Source organism: Erythrolamprus reginae, chromosome 2 (genome assembly GCF_031021105.1).
Source record: "Erythrolamprus reginae isolate rEryReg1 chromosome 2, rEryReg1.hap1, whole genome shotgun sequence".
NCBI lineage: Eukaryota > Metazoa > Chordata > Lepidosauria > Squamata > Dipsadidae > Erythrolamprus > Erythrolamprus reginae.
In genome coordinates, this window is record NC_091951.1 from 139,407,232 (window position 1) to 139,428,902 (window position 21,671).

General features: G+C 38.4%; 1 protein-coding gene across 3 annotated transcripts in view; it reads right to left on the bottom strand.

Annotated features, from left to right (window-relative positions):
• The window catches only part of AKAP8L (A-kinase anchoring protein 8 like), a 33,110-nt gene continuing 11,439 nt past the window's right edge, over window positions 1-21,671 (bottom strand). The window contains exons 3-13 of one of the 3 annotated variants that reach the window (XM_070739654.1): window positions 20,701-20,758; window positions 15,662-16,118; window positions 14,838-14,955; window positions 14,641-14,684; window positions 10,816-10,870; window positions 9,407-9,515; window positions 8,474-8,615; window positions 7,665-7,770; window positions 5,057-5,187; window positions 1,907-2,002; window positions 1-1,151 (exon numbers count right to left, since the gene is read on the bottom strand). In XM_070739654.1, the coding sequence (XP_070595755.1) occupies window positions 810-1,151; window positions 1,907-2,002; window positions 5,057-5,187; window positions 7,665-7,770; window positions 8,474-8,615; window positions 9,407-9,515; window positions 10,816-10,870; window positions 14,641-14,684; window positions 14,838-14,955; window positions 15,662-16,118; window positions 20,701-20,758 (1,658 nt within the window). In that variant the 3' untranslated portion in view covers window positions 1-809. Of the gene's footprint in view, window positions 1,152-1,906; window positions 2,003-5,056; window positions 5,188-7,664; window positions 7,771-8,473; window positions 8,616-9,406; window positions 9,516-10,815; window positions 10,871-14,640; window positions 14,685-14,837; window positions 14,956-15,661; window positions 16,119-20,517; window positions 20,759-21,671 lie in introns of all 3 variants that reach the window. The other 2 variants (XM_070739652.1, XM_070739653.1) reach the window with 2 other exon arrangements.

Genomic DNA, 21,671 nt, shown 5'->3' on the forward strand with positions numbered 1-21,671 from the left:
TGCTTTGAAGGGAATATTTAATGTTTTGTAACACTCTTCATCAGTAGATTTTTGTTGGGCTGCTACAGACTTCATTTTCAGAACATCCATCTAAAATAAGCAGAAACTAAGAAAACCTCCTGATCACAAACAGATAATAACATAAATTGCATTTTTGGAAAGTGCCAGAATGCATTTATTTCTCCTTCAGGCTTTCTGCACAATAACAAGCTTACTGCTTCTGTCAAAAACTTACACATAGAGCCCTAATAATGTTTTATAATTAACTATTGCAAATGTTCCCATTTAAATAAACGCACGGCAAAATTATTGTGCTGACCAAAGTCTTTGTTGAATATTAAAAGTAAAAAGATAGAAGAATGCTACACTTGCATGGAAGATATTCCAATCATGCAGAATTTAAAACCCAGAATTCTGCTACTGACATTTTCAGACAAGACTAGCTATGGAACTAAAACATGGAACTATATACAAAAGTAAATGGGAAAATTTAGAGGTTATTTATCCTTCCAGGTTTTAGCATTGTATAAGCCAATTGACAAAATTTGATTTTGATTATTTACTAAAAAAAGGTATACTTCCTAGTACAAAGCCACTTAAAAATTGTACTGCACAAAATCTAGCTAATACAATGAAAATTTGGTTAAAAAAGCCATTTTCAAAAACACTTTACAAATAAAGGCTGTTAACTAGGTGAAAGTGAGGTCAATGAGAACCAAAAGCCACGTGCCATGGTGTGTCACAAATACAGGTATGGTTTTAGAAGATTTAATGCAGAGTCTCAAAATGATTCAACCTTCTTTGCAAGTTCACTCATCAGGTGGTTCCATCTTCTCTGAAGGTACAATGTTTTGTTTCTCTTGTGCTACTTCTTTTTCTTCTTCATGTTCTGTATTCTGTTCGGTAGCACCTTCTTGAGATGTGGTCAAATTCTGTTCCTCCATTTGTCCTTCTTCTCCGTCACCTTTATTTTCTGCACTTTTATCAGCCACTGGATTTTCCTCCGAAGGATTGTCATCACTTTTACTTTGCTCATCATTTAGGTTTCCTTCATCTTCAGCTGCTTTTTCCTCAATGATCCCACTTGTTCCTGCCTCACTTTCTTCATGTTCCTCTTTCTCTTCAGGATCATCTGTGAAGGGATTCTCACCCTATAAAATACAAAACTGTACTGAGTTTTGGACAGTTTAGTCAGAAATTATCAATCCCCAGAATTATAAAAATATATGCCTTATATAAATATATAACTGGGGGGTAGTAATTTTCATTAATGCCATGGAAATGACACTTGAAAATAATCAAATTGCATAATTCCACTAATGGCCAATGAAACTGTTCTGTTTTAATAGATTAATGATGTTTCTGTTCCAGATTTGGAATGCATATTGGATTGGAAGAAAGGAACAGCTGGAACTGTTGAATATGTACTAACATTTTGCTAGCCATGCTTCAAACCATATCTAAAACTTAACGTGGGCAATCGATGGCAGTCTTATATGTGGTATGAATTTAGTGGAACAGAATGCCTACAATCTATAGCTAACTGCCATGTAAATGGAACTAATTGCCATTTTTCTGGTATGAATTAGTTAGATCCTTGTAATTTCTATTGTTTCTCTAATCATTTTGATAATGTTGGCAGAATGCTGATACTCTCCAGATTTATTTTGTGAAATGGTCTTTGTGGTTGAGGTCTCAACATAAAAAACAATAATTGGTTAAGGATGAAACTGAATAGATCTATTTTGGAAACCATGATGTTCCAACCAAAACATATATTGATAATGCCCCTACATAAAGTTTCCAAAAGGAGAGAATAAGCACAAACATAATGCAAACATTAGCAGTATACTGAAAAAAATATTACCCAACTAAAAGTAGGTATCAGATTTTTTTTGTTACTTACCTTTAGATACCTCTCCAATTTTTTACTGATAAATTTATTGTTAAGAATACTTCTTGCAACTACTAATGACGATTTCTTGGACTGTTCCATCATTGCCTAGAAAACAAAACCAACAACAAAAAGAAATTATGCATATCATTATTTACAACATGAACGTATATCTTTTTCATTTCAAAGCGACATTCACTTAATGTTAATCATTCACTTAAAGGAGGACATGGTAAAGGAAGAGGCTTAGGTTCAGCTATAACAAAAAGCAAGTACCCTGCATGTGTCAATCAATTAAGTTTCATAATTAGTCTTTTTTAATAAGTTACAATGACCATCAGAACAAATGTATCTGAACCACTCACATAAAGATTCTGTTAGCTTCAAGACAAAGAACTCAAAGAAAACAGTTTATTAAGAAGCAAAGATGTCTATAAGTTTTGTATAGTAAGAAATGTACAAAATCAAAAAGGAAACTGCATCTTCAATCACAGAAATTAAAATATGGGAGGCCTTATGTAATAAATAAAATAAATAATAAATAAAAACTAAAATACTAATATATACAATATTATCCAGTTATTTTGAAATGGAACAGACTTTTGCTTAATTTTATTTTGAAATGAACAGGCATTTATTATGAACAATTAATATCACTATTTTAATTTTTTTTGGTCATTTACCTGGATTGGGTTTGACTTTAGACTTGTACTGGACTTCAGTTAGGCTTTTTCAACTTTTGGGGGGAGCTGGTTGAAGACAGATTGTGTTTGCTCTCTGGCTGTAGATATTGCATTGCCATGCCCACACGCATGCGGTGCCTTTTCATGGTGGAGCTGCAGGGAGCAGCAGGCACTTGAACGCGAGAGTGAGACTGAGATTAGTTCCATGTTGGCAAAGGCTTGGCCTTGTACAATAATGATTTAAATAAGGGGAGGCAGAATAAATCCGTAATGGTGGATTTTCCTGGGATGACCCTTTTGTCCTCAGATAACTCTTGATCACCCATCTCCTCATCCTCCCTGATAGATTCCTCACTATGGACCAAAGGACGGAAAGTTGAGTGGCCCCTGCGTGATGCTGGTGCACAGCGGGTTGAAGATTCACACAAGAGGATAGGGTTGAATAAGGGCTTGTTGGTTAAGGTCCGAAGCAATCCCCAGAGCAATAATTTCTCTTAAATCTTGAGGCAAAACGGGTCCTTGGCCCTCTGCAATGCTGAGCCCTGCTGATGTTGGGGTAAATGTTGCTTCTACTACTGTAGAAGGATCCACATCAGAAGTGCATGCCAGGGGTAGAAAATGCTCTTCCCTGTATGGAGGAAGAGAGGCAAGGGCTGCCTGCTCCTCTGGGCCCTCTGCTGGTCATCCTAGGTGCCTTTCCCCAAAAGATTGGGAAGAAAGCTCAGGAAGTGGAGAGCGTGCCCTCTCTGGAAATATCTCCTCAGATTGTGGCCTGCAGCCTCTGCTAGCTTGGAAACCTTGGCAAATTGGCATTCCAAGGCCCCCTGACGCCTCTCTGCACCCTTGTCTGCTACTGAGGAGCCCTCGGCAGTTGTGATTGTCTTGGGCCTACTAAGACTGACTTCACCCATGGAAGACAATATTCCCAGCCACTTTATCTCCACTGGCTCTTCTAGATAAACTGCAATCCACCATCTTGAAGCTGGAGTTTCCCTCCAGATCCTGACCCCCGCAGATGATTAAGGTGTTGATGAGGTTAATCCTGCTCAGTAACTACTTCCAGCTAGCAATGAAAAATGAAAATATGCCCCAAAATGCACTGAAGGAATAAAAATTACCCTGCAGGCACCAATTAAGAAAGCAATGCCAATTGTAAATTCAAAATGGCTGCTCTCAGCTGACAGTTGGCTTTTTAAAGGGATGAGCCCAGAAAATAGACTTCTAGGGGGATCCCATCTGGTGGAAGCCATCGCACCAGAGGCTGGAACAATCACACTGACTCATTGGCAGCTGCAGGTAGCAGAGCTGAAATCCTTGATCCTTGCCTGCTCCTTGTTTTTATTATTTTCTTTCACTAATCTTCAAAACAGATTGTAAAGGCTGGCAAAGAATTCCAGAATTTTTTTTTAATTTTACTTCAATTTGCTGGAGCTGAGTAAAAACATCCTCCTTGTAAAAACAGCCTCAGTTGTAAAAACTGGAGGACTCAGCCGAGCAGAGAGGGCATCACCAGGAAATTATTACAACTCTCTTAGCAAGTGGAAGTCAATACCCAAATTTGTCAGGTGAATGTTTTATCCCTATGCTTCCCTTCAGGGCGAGAACCTGAGAAGGGGATTGGCTGTGGATATCCTACCATGATGTCTGGAGTTTACGAAGGTCTGAACAATAGCTTCAACTAAATCCTGCCAACACTGAGTAGCTTTGAGCTTTGATCCCTTCTGGTTTTAGGACTTTATCATTTTAGTACTAGATGTATGCACAATCTGGGGAGTCATGACTCCTGCTCAAAGATAATAGCAATTGTGACTAAGAAAACATTTTGCACAAGTTAATACTGTGTGCCAGTTGCACCTATTCCTACATCAGGACGACTTAATCATGGTCACTCATTCCTTGGCCACTTCCCAGTTAACTACTGTAATGTACTCTACCTTGGGCTACCTCTGAGGAGTATCTAAAAATTTCAATCAGAGTGAAATACAGCAGTGGTAGCAATGATGTGGGTTTCTTCATGAGCTGTATTGGTTGCCAGTTTGAGCTGGGTTCAATTCAAACTGCTGGTGTTGACCTCCAAAGCTCTTCATGGCATGGCACTGGGTTCTGTGTGGGAGCACCTCTTACTGATTTAATCTACCTATTAGTTCCAGCAGAAAGGGAATAATATGGGTTCCATTACCTAGGAGTTACATTTGGGGGGTTCTAGCAATGGGCCTTTTCTGCTGTGGTGCCCAGCAGAAGTCTTCTCCTTGAAGTGAAGTTGGTCTTGAACTTCCGGATGTCCCCCAGATCTGGGGACAGTAAAGTGGCTCCACTATTTTTAATATTCATTCATTTAATATTCTTTGTTTTGGCTTTATTTTTATACTTTTTAACGTATAAACTGTTTACATTTGTTTTATAACACACACACCTGGGGTTTATCATTTGTGAGATGGGCAGTTATATAAATTGGATGGATAAACAAACAAACACTTACTCTGCGGTTGTGATTATGATCAAGAGATTTCAGATGTTTCTGGATGATTCCATATTGCATTGGGATGAAAAGGTCACAGGCAACACAGTGAGCAGCCTCCACTTTTTTAACAAAATGTTCCATACCTATATCTAAGTAAAATAAAGTCCATCATATATTACAGCTTGTAGGAGAATATGCATTACCACATAATAATACATCTGTTTATCAAGGAACCTAGACACATTGAATCATCTAATAAGATTCCAACAATATCACCAGATTAATTTTAAAAATGAATTTAGCAAATATTGATGGAACTGAATAATAAAAAAAGATGGAAAGCTATCCACAAATTAGAAAATTGAAGCCGGGGAAATAGACCTTCATTTTTTAGGGCAATTGTCACTTATAAATAAAAATATTTTTCTAAGAAACATCCCTATTCTGTAAAATATCCTGAAATTGCTTGTAATAAGATTGTACATCCTTTTCCATGAAGTAGCTATGAAATTATGTGCATATGAAGAGAGCTTCCAAAGCTGTGTATGCCTAGAAAACTTAACTCATTATTATACCAATTTGAAAAAAAAATGTTTCTATATGGTCCTGTATATCATGACTCAAGAGATCTTAGCCAGCAGAATTTAGGATCAACATATAGAGAATAATGAAGCATTTGCTAATCAGCACTCTATGGCATTTTTATAATAGTTATACAAAAAAGGAAAAAAATATACATCACTTTATACCTGAATTTTAAGATACAGTGGAACCTCGACATACGAGCAGCTCTACTTACGAGCTACTCGAGATAAGAGCTGGGAGGGGAGAGACATTTCTGTTCGTCTCCCGAGCTCAAATCCGGGATACGAGCTGAGAAGAGCCGGGCTGGTTTGCTTTCCTTCCTTCCGGCGCTGATGCAGAGCAAAGCGTCAGGCCCCCCTGACGCTTTCGGCGGCTTCCGAAGCAACGCTGGGCTCTTTTGCCGCCAAAAGCGTCAGGGGGGCGTGACACTTTGCTCTACATCAGCGCGGGAAGGAAGGAAAGCAAACCAGCCCGGCTCTTCTCAGCTCGTATCCCGGCACTTGGTGAGTGGAGAGGCGGTCGCCTCCCCTGCTGCCCCACTCTGCGGGTCCTTGGCTTCTGCTGGGGGTGGGGGGATCTGAACGCTTTCCTGAAAGGGACGGAGAAAGCCCTCTCTCGCAGCGAAAGCGCTCCCAGCCAGGGGGCTGCGAGAGAGGGCTTCCTCCGTCCCTTTCGTGAAAGCGCGCCGCGCCCCTCTCACAGCTCGGAACTGACAGGGCGCTGCTCTCTCTCTCTCTCTCCCGTGAGGCGGGGAAAAAAAAAAGCAAAAAACCCCTTCTTGGGGGCTGCGAGAGGGGCGCGGCGCGCTTTCCTGAAAGGGACGGAGAAAGCCCTCTCTCGCAGCCCCCTGGCTGGGAGTGCTTTCGCTGCGAGAGAGGGCTTTCTCCGTCCCTTTCAGGAACTTCCCCGCTTCAGGAGTCAGCGGAGAAGCGGCGCGGCTGTTTTAAAAGATCGGAGCCGGCCTGGGGGGGCTTTCCAGCAACCCCCGAGCCCGGGTTGGGGGCTCGGGGGTTGCCGGAAAGCCCCCCCAGGCCGGCTCCGATCTTTTAAAACAGCCGCGCCGCTTCTCCGCTGACTCCTGGCGAACTTCCCCGCTTTAGGAGTCAGCGGACAAGCCGCGCGCCTGTTTTAAAAGATCGGAGCCGGCCTGGGGGGGCTTTCCAGCAACCCCCGAGCCCGGGTTGGGGGTTCGGGGGTTGCTGGAAAGCCCCACCAGGCCGGCTGCGATGTTTTAAAACAGGCGCACGGCTTCTCCGCTGACTCCTGAAGCGGGGAAGTTCGCCAGGAGTCAGCGGAGAAGCGGCACGCCAGTTTTAAAAGATCGCAGCCGGTCTGGGGGGGCTTTCCAGCAACCCCCGAGCCCCCAACCCGGGCTCGGGGGTTGCTGGAAAGCCCCTCCAGGCCAGCTGCGATGTTTTAAAACAGGCGCACCGCTTCTCCGCTGACTCCTAAAGCGGGGAAGTTCGCCAGGAGTCAGCGGAGAAGCGGCGCGCCTGTTTTAAAATATCGCAGCCGGCCTGGAGGGGCTTTCCAGCAACCCCCGAGCCCGGGTTGGGGGTTGCTGGAAAGCCCCTCCAGGCCGGCTGCGATGTTTTAAAACAGGCGCACCGCTTCTCCGCTGACTCCTAAAGCGGGGAAGTTCGCCAGGAGTCAGTGGAGAAGCGGCGCGCCTGTTTTAAAAGATCGCAGCCGGTCTGGGGGGGCTTTCCAGCAACCCCCGAGCCCCCAACCCGGGTTCGGGGGTTGCTGGAAAGCCCCTCCAGGCCGGCTGCGATCTTTTAAAACAGGTGCGCCTCTTCTCTGCTGACTCCTGGCGAACTTCCAGCTCCTCCTCCTCCTCGCCGGGAAGCACCGGGCACCCCTCAGCCGATATCTTTTCCCCTCAGCCCTCGGGCTTTCAGGCATTAATCGCTTTTCCATTATTTCCTATGGGAAACAATGTTTCAACATACGAACTTTTCGACGTACGAGGCTCCTTCCGGAACCAATTAATTTCGTATGTCGGGGTTCCACTGTACTTTCAGATCAAAAACATATATACCTTGTGTAAGATCTTGGTCTTTGTAAATCTGTTGTATAACTGCATTAATATCTTCAATTGCTTTACGACGTTCTTCTGTCTTCTTTGTTTTGTTAGCTACATATTCCTGCATTGAAGAAAAGTAAAGTTAATCTTAAACTGAATGCTAATAAAATTCAGAGTAGGCCTTTTAATCAAACTCCATTCTCAATTTCTATCCCAATTTCTCTGAAGCTACATTTTCATTTCTTTCTAAGTATTAAAAAGAAAGAGCAAAGCAATCAAATTTTACTTTATGGTAAAAAAAACACAAGTAAACAATTATTTTCTGATATATATAGGTAGTCCACAGTTAATTATTGTAATTGGGACTGCAAACTGTCACTGAGCACTGTGATTGTAATGTAAAGGGGGGAGTCACATGACTGCTGAGATATGCAGGTAGTTCTTATTGTATTCCTAAGTACCATATCATGTGACCATTACTGTACTTGCAAATTATTGGAAGTTTCTCTATTGATTTTGCTTATTGGAAGCAGGATGCATAGGCTGTAAGTAGGATCATGTAATAATGGGATACTGCAACTGTTGTAATTAGGTCCTGGTTGCCAAGTGCTCGGGTTAAGATCATGTTACTGCAAGAGTGTTATAATGGCTGCAACTTTGAGAAATGGCCACAAATCTCTTAGTTCACTACTGTTATAACTTCAAATGATCACTGAACAAGGGATTATTAAGCAAGGGCTACCATCCCTTGATTTCTTTCATAGGAAAGTATCACTAGTTCGTTTGGAAATATGAGTAGAAAGCAAGTTTAAGAGAAAACTCACCTGCAGGAAATCAGCAGTTTGTTTAGGTAGCTTGGTTCCAACAAATGTAAAATGTTCGTTATGAAATTTGCTTTCCAAATGATTGGTCATCTCATCTTCATAGAAAGTGCGATACTTGCACAATGAACATACAAACTGAATTCTGTAGAAATAGCAAATAAAACAATTATCTGACAATTTGCTTTTTTGGTGCAGTATAATCATTGGGAACTTCTCTTGAATTTAGAAAGAGAAGCTGATATATTTTGGATAGGAATCATCTTTTCCAGTATAGAAAGGATCTCCATATGTTGTGCTTTGTAAAACCATCCAGAAGTTTTATCATTCTACTCTCTGCAAATCATCTGTCCCTAAACATAACTTGGGAATTGCTGGGACCATCAGTGCCCTAATCTTAAATCTGCTTATTTTCCCTCTGTATAATTGATCAAAATTCCAGTTTAAAAAAACCCTCACTGCAAGGCAGAATTATGAAAAATATCAGTTTCTTTCCTCTGTAAATTGTTTCTCTTTTACAGTTATTCCTAATCCTACATTAAAAATAAGACATCAAGTCAACTTTCATTAAGTCAGCTTTCCTTATGTTAACAGAGTTTGGATATATTGTTTTACAAATCAAAACATGTAAATGCAATGAAATAATCAAATCTGAAAGAGAAAAGACTACCATACAAAAATAGACAATCTAAATACTAACAAAGAGCCCTGGTGGCATGGTAGTTAGAATGCAGTATTAAAGTCTAACACTGCCCACAGCCTGGAGTTCGATCATGATACAGCTCAAGGCTGACACAGCCTCTTATCTTTCTGAGGTCCATAAAATGAGGACCCAGATTGTTGGAGGAAATATGTTAACAATCATAAACTGTGGAGCAGTATATTAGTCTAAGTGCTATTGCTATTGAGTCAAGATTTCTCAAAGAAACAGCTTACCTTTCTACCATACGATCACGGTATCGTTTTTTTTGTCTCTCTTGAGTTTTCTTCCCAGCCTGCAATTTGCGCTTAATTTGGCTGATTTCTTCTTGAATTGTCAGAGCACCTAAATATATATATACACACAATATACAATTGCTTATAACAACTTTAAAGAAGCATATGAACATATTTACTCATGCCACCTTTTCATGCTATTACTAATTAGCACTAGGTGGGTTTAGAAACTATGAAACTAATTTCTTTTGGTTGTAAAAGATTGGTTACAAGTGCATTGTTCAATGTGCTGATCAGGAGTTAGACATTTCCTTAAAGGGAATACCCTTGTTCTATCACCATCGAATTTTGGGCTCACATCCCTTGATGCCTTTAGACATTATGACTCATATGAAGGATGCAAAATGATTTTATAGTTACATCTATAACCTCAGTTTTGAAATGTAGTAAGGTTTCAAGAATTAGAATTTCTATGTGGCAGGTGACCAAGAGTTATTAACACAGAAAATATGAATCTGATTGCAATAGTAAATTACCAATAATTTACTTATTTTCAAGATTTTAAATTTCATATCATATATGGTCAAATGACTTCAATCAATCAAATAAATAAATAAATTGACTTAGGTGGAAAGTTCCTCAGAATGCTCGTGAAGAAATCTGGAATCTGCAACTTCCTGTTAAAACGGACCAATCCAGTCCACATCTTCACATATAGTTTGATAACAGTAACTATCATTCTTAAAAAGAATCCTATTCAATTATACCATTATTATTCTCATGATACATTATTTATCATTAGAATTAAAATAAATAACATTAATTTAGCTAATTAAAAGAATCTAACCTAATTAAAGAATATTAACTAATTAAAATGATAAGATACATAGGCCTTTAAAGGTCAAAGATTAACACACACACACTCCAAGACAATTATTTATTTATTTATTAGATTTGTATGCCGCCCCTCTGCAAAGACTCAGGGCAGCTCACAGCATATAATTGTAAAAGGAAGGAGGTTTGGAATGTAATTAATTTGTTAATTACCAGTAATTAATTTATTGCTGAAATTGCACTGATCTTGGAAATCAAAAGTTCAAAACAATATATTTACATTAAGAAAGAATAAAATTAGTTCTACGGAAATGTAAGATTTACCATTTTCCAATATACAGTATTTTGCAACTCTATTAATTTACCAGTAAGCATTTTGATTATGATGAATTTAAATTCACAAATATTGAGACAACAATATAGTTTTCTTAAGATAGATTATGGCCTAACCTGTAAAGAAACTTTGCATTAAGGAAGAATGAAATACTTCCATTTAAAATAAAACAAGTATTTATTAATTTTCATAATCTCAGTTTTTGCTAAGAAAACAGAAATCTACACATATTTATACTTGCCTTTCTCTGATTCTTCTTTTCTTTCTTCATCTTCAGCACCATCTCCCTCTCCCTCCTGAAATTATAATTAAGAACAATGAAGAATGGGGCTTACAATCAAGATCACAACAGATCAAGTAATCAGAAAATCTCTTAGCTATCAAGGTGATTTAGAGTGAGACAAAATGCTAGTAGGCTAATTAATATAATAAAGTTTAAACATACAATACATAATTGTATGATTAATATTAGCAATAATTAATACTTTCTTCTTTGCAGACAATGAACCCTCAGAAATATATAATGTTCAAATTTCAAAATTCTATACAATCCTTATGATTTCAAGTTTAGGAAATTATAATTATTCTGAGACAATGATTATTTAAAATAAATTCAATTAGTCTTAGAATTAGAATTAGCTCTGAATTTGGGGATGAATAAACTTAGTATATGTCTGATCTTAAATCTGTTCAGTTTCAGAAAATTGCTATGTTAAGGAACCTCTTAAAATACTGTATATGCAGACTCAAGTATATGATGGGAAAATGAAAATGTGCCAGATGTCCTTTCCCTATTGATGTATACCATCCAACTCTATCTCTGACAGAAATCTATGTTAATAGTATCCTAGAGTTTTGACACACAATGTAAAACAGTGATACTGCAAATCTGTAAACAGAATTACACAAATAAAGTGCATGTGAATTGGTTATATACCAACAATTATACATAATGTATGAACATCAGAGCAAAGAGCAGGGGCAGCTGACTTAATCACAATCCTCTTTGCACAGAACCCAATATAATGAAAGGCCTATGATGAGCTAGCCATTCTATTTAATCATAAATACAAATTGGCAATGCTTTTTCTTTTCACTCTAGGCCAGGGGTGTCAAACTCAATGCCTGGAGGCCGGATTCTGCCCGCAGGGTACTTAGATTTGGCCTGCGAGGCTGCCTTGGAAACAACAAAGGACCAACCCATGAAATAACAAAGGACCAACCCAGCGAAAATGGAGCTTGGGAGGGCTGCGTGTGGAGGGTTGCAGGAGGCCTTGGCAACCAAAACAGAGCTTGGGAGCCTGTTTTCTCTGGCAGAGCACTCGGGCCACCACAGATGCCCTTGACATGAGTGATGTGGAGCTGGCCATTCCCACCCTGGGCCCTGGAGGTTAAATACAATTCTGATGTGGCCATCAATGAAATCGAGTTTGACACCCTTGCACTAGGCTAACGCTTATCAGTATCAGTAAAATGCAGTTTATACTAATGCCCACATGATAACAGCAAAAATATAGATGAATATATAATGCATCATTCTCTATTACTATTTAATTATTCAGTTCTTCATCAAGTGTTTTAATTTTAACTCACTAATAGCAATGCAGTCCTTCAATGTAGTTTCAGTTTTTTCATTTCCCAAGTCATTAGATTGAGAATACTATTATTATGAGAATATCTTAGACTTCTATGCCCCACTGAGTCCTTCGGGATTGGGTGGCATAGAAGTCGAATGAATGAATGAATGAATGAATGAATGAATGAATGAATGAATGAATGAATGAATGAATGAATGTCTAATATAGCAGAACTACAAAATACATACATAAAATGGAAAAATCCATTATTTTACACTTTTCCTTCAAAACTACGGTATATAGAACTGTGCCATTGCTACATTCAAAGAGAATAAATCTGCACAGCATAGTTATTTTTATCATATCAATTCGATTGTACTATATATGTTTACACGATCCAAACACCCAATATGATGCACTGCTCAAACTATACTGAGTACCCCAGATTGCTGGTTTTCTGTAACCATTTTAATAAGTGTGTTATTCTGTTTAGCAATGGAAATTTTGGGCTGTAGTCTTACACCAATGGCTACTAATACTATATAGAAAGATAAACCAAACCTTTAGAAGTTGACATTATTGGTAGTTGACATGATTAGAGAACTGCAAAAGCAAGTCATAAAAGGCTGCCATCTCTGTTCAAGTCACTAACTCATTTCTGTTACATTTTTTAATTAAGAAATATATCAAGGCAATCACATTGCCAAGAATTCCTATTTAGCACAGCTCAGTAAAGTTCTGTGGGCATTACTTGTGGGTACTTTAAAGCATAATAGTCACATTTCTAAATTATTTTTGGTAACTAGATTTTACTATATAACTAACTTTTTCTACAGAAATGCTCGATTTAATTGTATTAGATTAAGTATGTCTTTAAATTGATCCATCAGACTGGAAAAGTCCTTATCCTATATCCCTGGAAATTTGTTGTTTTCAAATGGTAGATTCCAATTATTTGCTCATTATCCCTATACTCGACTTACAATCATTCCTTTAATGACCGCTCAGTTACAACAGTGCTGAAAAAAGTTATTTATGAGTGGTTTTCACACTTACAGCAATTCCAACATTCCTTATTGTCACATGATCAAAATTTGGGCAATGCCAATTGACATGTACTTATGACTGTTGCACTGTCACAGAATCATATGATCACCAACTGTAACCTTCCCAACCAGTTTCTGGCCAGCAAAGTCAATGGCGGAAGCCATATTTGCTTAATGACTGCATAATTCATTTAACAACTTGTGGCAAAAAGTCATAAAATGGTTCAAAATTCATGTAACAACTTTCTTGCTTAGAACTGGAAATTTTAAGCTGAATTGTGGTTGTAACTATAGTACTACCTGTACTGTGTAGAGAGAGAGAGAGAGAGAAAGAATATATATATATAGACGCTAGCTCTCTCCATCTAATTATTTAACCACATTTAAATGTAATATAAATAAAGAAGAGCAGAGCCCAATCTTTTTAAAAATTTTGCCCTTTAGGGCTCTTCTCATTTTTTCAGTTTTGGTATTCTTACTAGAACATCTCCAAAGTCCTAAGAAGATTGTATATTGCAAATCCATTTGAAGGGAATTCAGACAAAATGTATGTTTTAGGTATGTACAATAAGCCCAATTTCTCATCTTGTGTAATCTTTTTTTGCAAGTGATATCTCATTCACAGATTAGATGAAGTACAGGACACCAATTATACACAGGCCCCTCAGCAATATATTATGTAATAGCCCTATTCTACCATTCAACACTAACTTTATTTCACACTTCTGCTGACCTCTACTCTATATTTCAATTTTTCTAGCCATTTCATTTAATGTTCTGCTAGGTGTTTCCAACTGCAGTCCAACTCTTCGAATGTCCAGCAAGTTTCACTTATTTACTTACTCCCTGCACATTAATTCCTCAAAGCAATTTGGTATACGTTTTTATTCTGAAGGACCAAAAAACCCACAAAATAGCTTGTCAAAGCTATCATTCCACAGATTAGGTCTCCAAAGATTTAACCAATTATTTCTCTTTTACAACCACCACTATTGTTTAATAAATCTTCATATAAGTGGGATTTTGGTTATAGTTATGGTATATTCTATGTACTTCAGAAGCCTAATAAGATGTAGAAACCATCAAAGTAAAATTGACTGAATAAACTAGGAAAAAAATCAGTTATACCAGCTGTATCATTGTAGCATATAGAGTATACTATTGAACAACTGCCCCCTTAGAAACCTCTTTTCATATACACCCTACTGTAAAGTAGATGTTTCCAGCTCAGGGATTAAACTGCCTTGAGAGAGTTGAGTTCTTTAGGCATTCTTTCAAAACTGCCCTAGCCTCTGCTCTTTGTTCTTTGTCCAACAAAAGAAGGAACAATACATCATTCATCACTACACAGGGTTAGCTTGCCAAAGGATCCTTTCCAACCTTTGTCTCTATTATATAAAATGAGAATGATAATCTTTGTAGTAAGACTAAATTCAAACTCACATTTTTAGAACCCTTCTCAGCAGCTTCTCCTTCAGGCCCTTCTTCTAAAAAGAGCAGCATATCAGGTGACTATGCATAATACAAAATAGCTGAAACATTTAGTAAAAAATACTGGTTTTTATATTGTCACTCTAGGTATGCAATTAAAGTAAAACAGGATTTCTCAGTCTAAGTAAACCTTAGAGGCAAGTTCTTACCATTATCAGAGTCTGAGTTATCTGAATTATCTGTTTTTGCTGCTTTGCTATCAGGTTCATCAGAACTGTTAGCTTGTTTACGTTTATTACCAGTTGGCTCATTCTTTATTCTTTTCTTCTATGAAGAGAAACAAAGGAGTATATTTAGCCTTAGGTAATAGCTAATTATTTTCTTATTATCAATAAAAATGTATATTGAGACATACTTTTTTGTACTCAAATTACCTCAAACAGCTAAAAACATGCTCAGATTTAATTTGGTCTATTTCATACAAAGCTGAAATATTTTTTCTCCAAGGACTTTTCTCCAAATTATTGGTTCACATATGGGATGCAATGAGAGTATCCAGGAATAGTTTTTTTTTAAAAAAAGCAAACATCTGAAACAAGGAAACTGTTTCCTATAATTAAAATAATAAATAAATCACTTAACAGATACCTTTGCATTCTATTTATTTATTAAATGTATATGCCCCCGTCGCTATCCAATTAACATTGATGAACAACCAGTGCAGCTTCCATAACAGTGGTGTTACATGTGCCACCCTAGAGGCTTCAGAACTGTCTGTGCCACTGCATTCTGAAGCAATTGTAGCTTCCAAATACTCTTCAAGAGTAGGCCAATGTAGAGTGCACTGCAGTAATCCTGATGAGACCTGAGCAGGGCATGAGTGACTGAGCACAGGGCCTCAAGATCCAGAAAATAACTTGTACACAACACAAAGTTGCACAAAGCCATTTCTAGCCACAATTACCACCCACTCTTTGAGGAGAGTTTGACACTGGGCATTAAAAAATATGTAGAAAATTGCATAGGTACTTACTTTAAAATCTGCATCCCACATTTTCCAGTTTTTTCTCATTCGTTGTTTCATGCTGCCTCCTCCAAAACGCATATTGCCAGAGAAACCTCGCATACCCCGGAACATGTTGTAATCAGGAAATACTTTGTGGGAAAAAAGTGATGGTGGTCTATTGGGGCCATGACCCCGTCCTCTCATTGGTACTGGTGGGTCATTCCATTGTCCACCCATACGCCCATAGGAAGATGCCATGCCTCTGTTATTTCTTCCATCTCTGGCCCAATTTTGACCCCGATGGCCAAAGTTGTCACGTGCTCTGTTGCGGTACTGGTTCCTGCGGTTGCCATAGGAGCTATCATAGTGACCTTCATAGGCATTGTCAGTTTCATGTTTGGCCTCACTGTAATCATAGCCAGATCTGTACGGATCACGGTCATTCATTGCAGACCTTGAATCATAGGGTTCATATGTATCATACCTACAAGAGTTGCAGAGCAAGGTGAGAATCAAGGTCAGTTGTATACAGAGCACCATATTTAAGAAGCTGTGGTAGAAGCAGGTTATATAAAAATAAAAGCAAAAAAAGTGAGAATTATTCTAAATTCAGTAAGTCCCCATTGTGCATTACAGTGAAAAATAAATACTTCAGCTTCAGACATAAGGGCTGAATAAATGAATAATTCTCAAGTTTAATCTCAATAAATATTATAATAATAATTTGATTAAATATACAAAAATGTTTCAGCTGTGAGTTATGCAAAATAATTTTATTTTATCTATTCCTGATTCATACACCAATTTCTATACATATTTGACTATGTTAAACAGATGAAATCCCTGGGAATAATTTTACAAAATAAATTTCTACCAATTTATTGTATGTTGTCAAGTAGTTTTTGAAAGAAACAAAAATCATTAGCTCTGTAAAACAATATATTTCATGTATAACACCTAGCCAGTAATCTCTTCATTGTAGAAAAAACAGAAACAACATCTAAGAAAATAATCCTTTGTGCTTCTTATAATGGATGGCTAAGACAATCTAACTTGGATATTTTTTCAACTTGAAATAGCTTAGTTACCACTATTTCATGATAGCATTCCAAAAGTTCCAAAGATTCAAGTTACGTTTATTAAATTGTAATAAAGTATCTGCATTGTCATCCAAACATGATGACATGTTTGAAGCTAAACCACTTCTCTTTCTGTAGCATGTTGTTTTGACTGCTATGGAAAAGGAAAAGTAATGCTGTGTAAATAAACCAGTACATAAATTGTGTTTGGTATCGAGGATCTGAAAGCAAGGATAGGGAAAGGAAAGAATGGCTGAGGAGGAGACTTTAAAAGCTAACTCAGAATAGAAAAGAAGGCAAAGTGAACTGGATCACCGATCTTATAAATCTCATACCAAAGTACAGCACAGTATGGCTCACCACTGCAATTTTCTGCGGTGTTTTCTTGTAAATTTATTTCAAGTATTTAGCCACAGTGTACCGTTAGCCCACTAAGATCAAATAAAAATGCCCACTGTATGATAAAACTGAAATCTGGAAGATGCTGAGGAGAAAATTTCATTGATTTAAGTGTGCACAAAATTTCCACTTTAGCCATTTTCAACTTGGAAAAGTTATTTTGTTGATGTAATGCTTAAGAATTCTTATAAACCTTTTAAAGCTTTATGTGTAGAAACCATTCCAGCCTGTAAGGAATGAGTCATAAAAACAGAAACATCTATTAGAGTGTGGCATAGTTATCTACAACAATTCTTCTTCTCAAGGCAAGAGACATTATTTAAATGAATAGAAAAAGTAATAATGTATCACAAAAATATGTTTCATGCCAATTAAATTCTAAATGATTTGTTAATTTCCCGAAAATACTTTTCTAGCAATGAAAAACTGTTAGGTGGAACAATACAATCAGCTATTCAGTAGCATTTTAAAAATAAAAATTGTATTAAATGGCTGCACAAAACCAAAAGCTAGTTTGGAAAGCTAATGCTATACAGCAGGGGTCCCCAAACTTTTTACACAGGGGGCCAGTTCACTGTCCCTCAGACTGTTGGAGGGCCGGACTATTAAAAAAAATCCTGTGGTTTTCTTAACGCCGCCCTGGGGGAGGAGGAGGAGGCGAAGTGCAGCAAGTCCCCAACTCCTTGCTGAGTTTTCTCTCTCTCTCTTCCTTCCTCTCTCTCTCTTTCTATCTCTCCATCTTTCTTTCTCTCTATCTCTCCCTTTCTTTCTTTCTCTTTCTCTGTCCTCTTTCTCTCTTGCTTTCTCTCTCTCTCTCTCTCTGTTGCTTTCTCTCACCTACTCTCTTTCTATCTCTCCCTCTTCCTTTCTCTCTCCCTCTCTATCTCTCCCTCTTGCTTTATTTCTGTCCCTCTCTCTTTCTCTCTCTCTCTTGCTTTCTTTCTGTTTCTCTCTCTCTTTCTTTCTCTCTTGTTCTCTCTCTCTTGCTTTCTCTTGCTTTCTCTCTTGTTCTCTCTCTCTTGCTATCTCTTTCTTTCTCTCTTGTTCTCTCTCTCTTGCTATCTCTTTCTTTCTCTGTCCCTCTCTTGTTCTCTCTCTTGCTATCTCTTTCTCTCTCCCCCTCTTGCTCTCTCTCTTTTTCTCACTTTCTCTCTCCCTCTCTCTTTCTTGCGATTTCGCTGTCTGTTGCTCTCTCTCTCTCTCTCTTGTTTTCTCTTTCTCTCTCTTCTTTTTTTCTCTGTGGAGGCCGGCGAAGGTTTTTCTTATTTTGAATGTAGCACACACATGCGCGTACGCTTCCCATTCCTCTACCAGCCCACCTGAGGGAGGCTCGGCACCAGCACATCCGCAGCGGGCAGGGGCAGCCTTGGCTCCCTTTCCTTCTCCCACCTCCTATGTCTACCGCCCGTGGCCGTCACCATGGGTTCCTCGGGTGGGAGCTGCTACTTCCCTCCGGGCAGCCCAGCTAGGCGGCCGTAGAAAGTTCAATCATCTCTGCACTTTCTATGGCTGCCTGACTGGGCTGCCCAGAGTGAAGTAGCAGCTCCCGCCCACGGAACCCGCAACGACGGCTGCCGGTGGTAGACATAGGTGGTGGGAGAAGGAAAGGAAGGTGCAGCCGTCCCCGCCCCGCCTGCTGCGGATGGCCGGGTGCCAAGCGTCTCGATTTTGGCCTCCCCAACCCCCCACTGGTGAACTGGCAGGAGGATGGGGAGCGCGCGCACACGCACACCATTCAAAATAAGAAAAACCTTTGCCGGCCTCCACACTTTCGTCACTCCCCGCCCCCAATTCCATTGCGCGGCTTTAGAATAGGCCGCACGGGGGTTGTTTTTGCGCACACGCACGCGCCCCTTAGAGAGAACATTGCTCTCCAACTACTACTCCTCACCGATGCCAGACGCACAGCAGCAGACTGCAGTGAATGGATGGGAGATTCGGGAGGTTATTATATCTAGGTGTAAAATCTCGTGCGCTGCCGCTGGCCTGATAAATGGCCTCAGCAGGCCGCATGCGTCCCACGAGCCATAGTTTGGGGACTGCTGCTATACAGTATATGTCAATGTATGTCACGACAATGAGAAGACAATACAAAATATATCTAATTCAGTCACTATATTTCAAGTACTCAGCTATTATTCAACAAAGGAATATATAATTAAGAAAAAGTTGGAATATAGTAATCATTTGATTTAATGATATTTAAACATTTGTAGCTCTAGAAATAAATAGTAGGTACATACTATTTAGACCAACCTCTATATCAGTGATGGCAAACCTATGACATGTTGAAGCCACAACATTTTGTGTGATGACAACTATTCTCAAAAACAGTTCTTGCTCTTATGTGATTTTGGGAGGTTGTGTGAGAATGGAACCCTGTGGAGGTGATGCAAGAGGTTTATGCTCTTGCATGGTGTCTGGAGTCTCTAAAAATCACATGAAAATGGGCCGTGTTTTCAGAGGCTGTAGAGGCCATGGAAGTGCATTCTCTGAAGCCATTTCAAGAATGAAAAACCTGTGCAATTTGGAGTTGCCTCAGATAGCCCACAGTGACCTATCCACAGAAAGAGAATATCACTTTCGAGAGGCATATGGCATTCTGAGGATCATACACAAAAATGGAAAGGATTTTTTAAAAAAATAAAAGAATGTTTACAAAATTGATCTTGTTCCAGGTCTTGTTCCAGGGATGCAGTGATATGTCAGCAAAGTCAACTTAAGCATTTTCCCAACTTTTGACAAGCTGAGCCTTAAGCTTCATTATCACAGCTCTAGATATACATTTAAAATACAGAAGTACTGCCCAACTACTAATTCTATTGTAAATTATCAAATATTTAAAATAAATTACTTTGTATTTAGATATGAAATGTAATTATTACAATATACTATAATCTATTTAAAGACTATGATGTAGAGGAATGTCAAAAGCAAAAATATATATACTTCAAATCTATGCATTTTCTTTAAATTAAATATATATACATTTATATTAATAATGACACAAACTGTGGATTAAGGAGATATTCTCTTTTTATGTATTTTTAATTAAACTGAGAAGCTCTGCCTAATGGACGTGCTATTTCAATGGGATGTAAAAGTGCAGTCTTTGGATGGATCACTATTTCAGAAACAGATCAAACTACTCAAACCTGCATTCATTTCGGAACATTTTATTACAATTCAGCTACTATATTTTCATCATTCAAAGACATATTTAAGCACCTTACTTGCAAAGTTCAATTAAAAATACAAACTTAGCTAAGTGTATATTCCACATAGGTTTTCTGTAGTAGCACAGAGCAATGTTTAGGCAGTAATACAAGGTTAGATCAGCATGCCTTCCAGAAGCAGAAACTAACCTGTTCTAAACTATCACTGAACCTTTGGGTCTACACTCACCTGTCTCCACCTGAGCCATAATGTCCTCCTTGCATGGTTTCAGTGTCTAGATGAGATACCATATCTAAGCGCTGGTTAAAATTTGAAATTACATCATCAGCGCTGGTGCCAGTGGATGCGTTAAAGTTCATGTCTGTATTTGAATTAGGCATTTCCCAAGAGTTTGAAGTGCCCATACCATACCCATAATTGCCAGAGTTATCCTGACCGTATCCATATCCATAATTATAATCTTCGTAACCTGAAATGAAAAACAGTTATTGAGTTTTTGTTTCAGATGTTTAGAATGCTATTGTCGTATACAAGATTGGCAGCACCAAGAACATCTTTTTCATGTTACAGTGGCTACACTTAGAAAAATAAATTTCTGTATCTACTTCCAATTCAGCATATAAAATTAAATCTCATTTCTATGACAGCAGCATTTGATATATGTTCTAAGAAACGTTCATTCCCATCATACCTAAAACTAGGTGTTGCTAAGTCCTTATCTATACCTTTAGATCACTTTTAGGACAAAGCCATATGATACAAAAACAGAAATAACATTATTTCCAGTCTATTCAGTTTATTAGGAAGCTGCCCACAACAAAATATTTATTGCTTTAGGTAACAATACTACCTGATGAAAATTGTAAGACAACTATAGTTTAGAAGATTGATAATCCTTTTCTTCACTGAATAAGGAGATATTCTGTAAAACGTACTCAGGTCTTGTACATTTAAAAAAATATGAATTAACAAAATTGCATAACTGGGCAAATATACAGGGATATTCTTCTCAGGTGGGGAAAAGAATACTGAATATATATGGAAGAAAAGATGAAGAACACCTATTTCAACTTAATACGATTTTGTGAGCAAAGAACACTATTTATTTATATTTCATATTTCTTAATAGCCTATCTCTCTCAGGGAAGGGGTACAATATAATCAATAAAGTTAAACATTAAATTAAACATAAATTAAAAATAAGGATCAATATATGTAACAAGAAACATATGTATTGAAACAATTATGGGGTGGGACCCAGGGGAAGAGTCTTCTCTGTGGCGGCCCCGACCCTCTGGAACCAACTCCCCCCAGAGATCAGAGTTGCCCCCACCCTCCTTGCCTTTCGTAAGCTCTTTAAAACCCACCTCTGTCATCAGGCA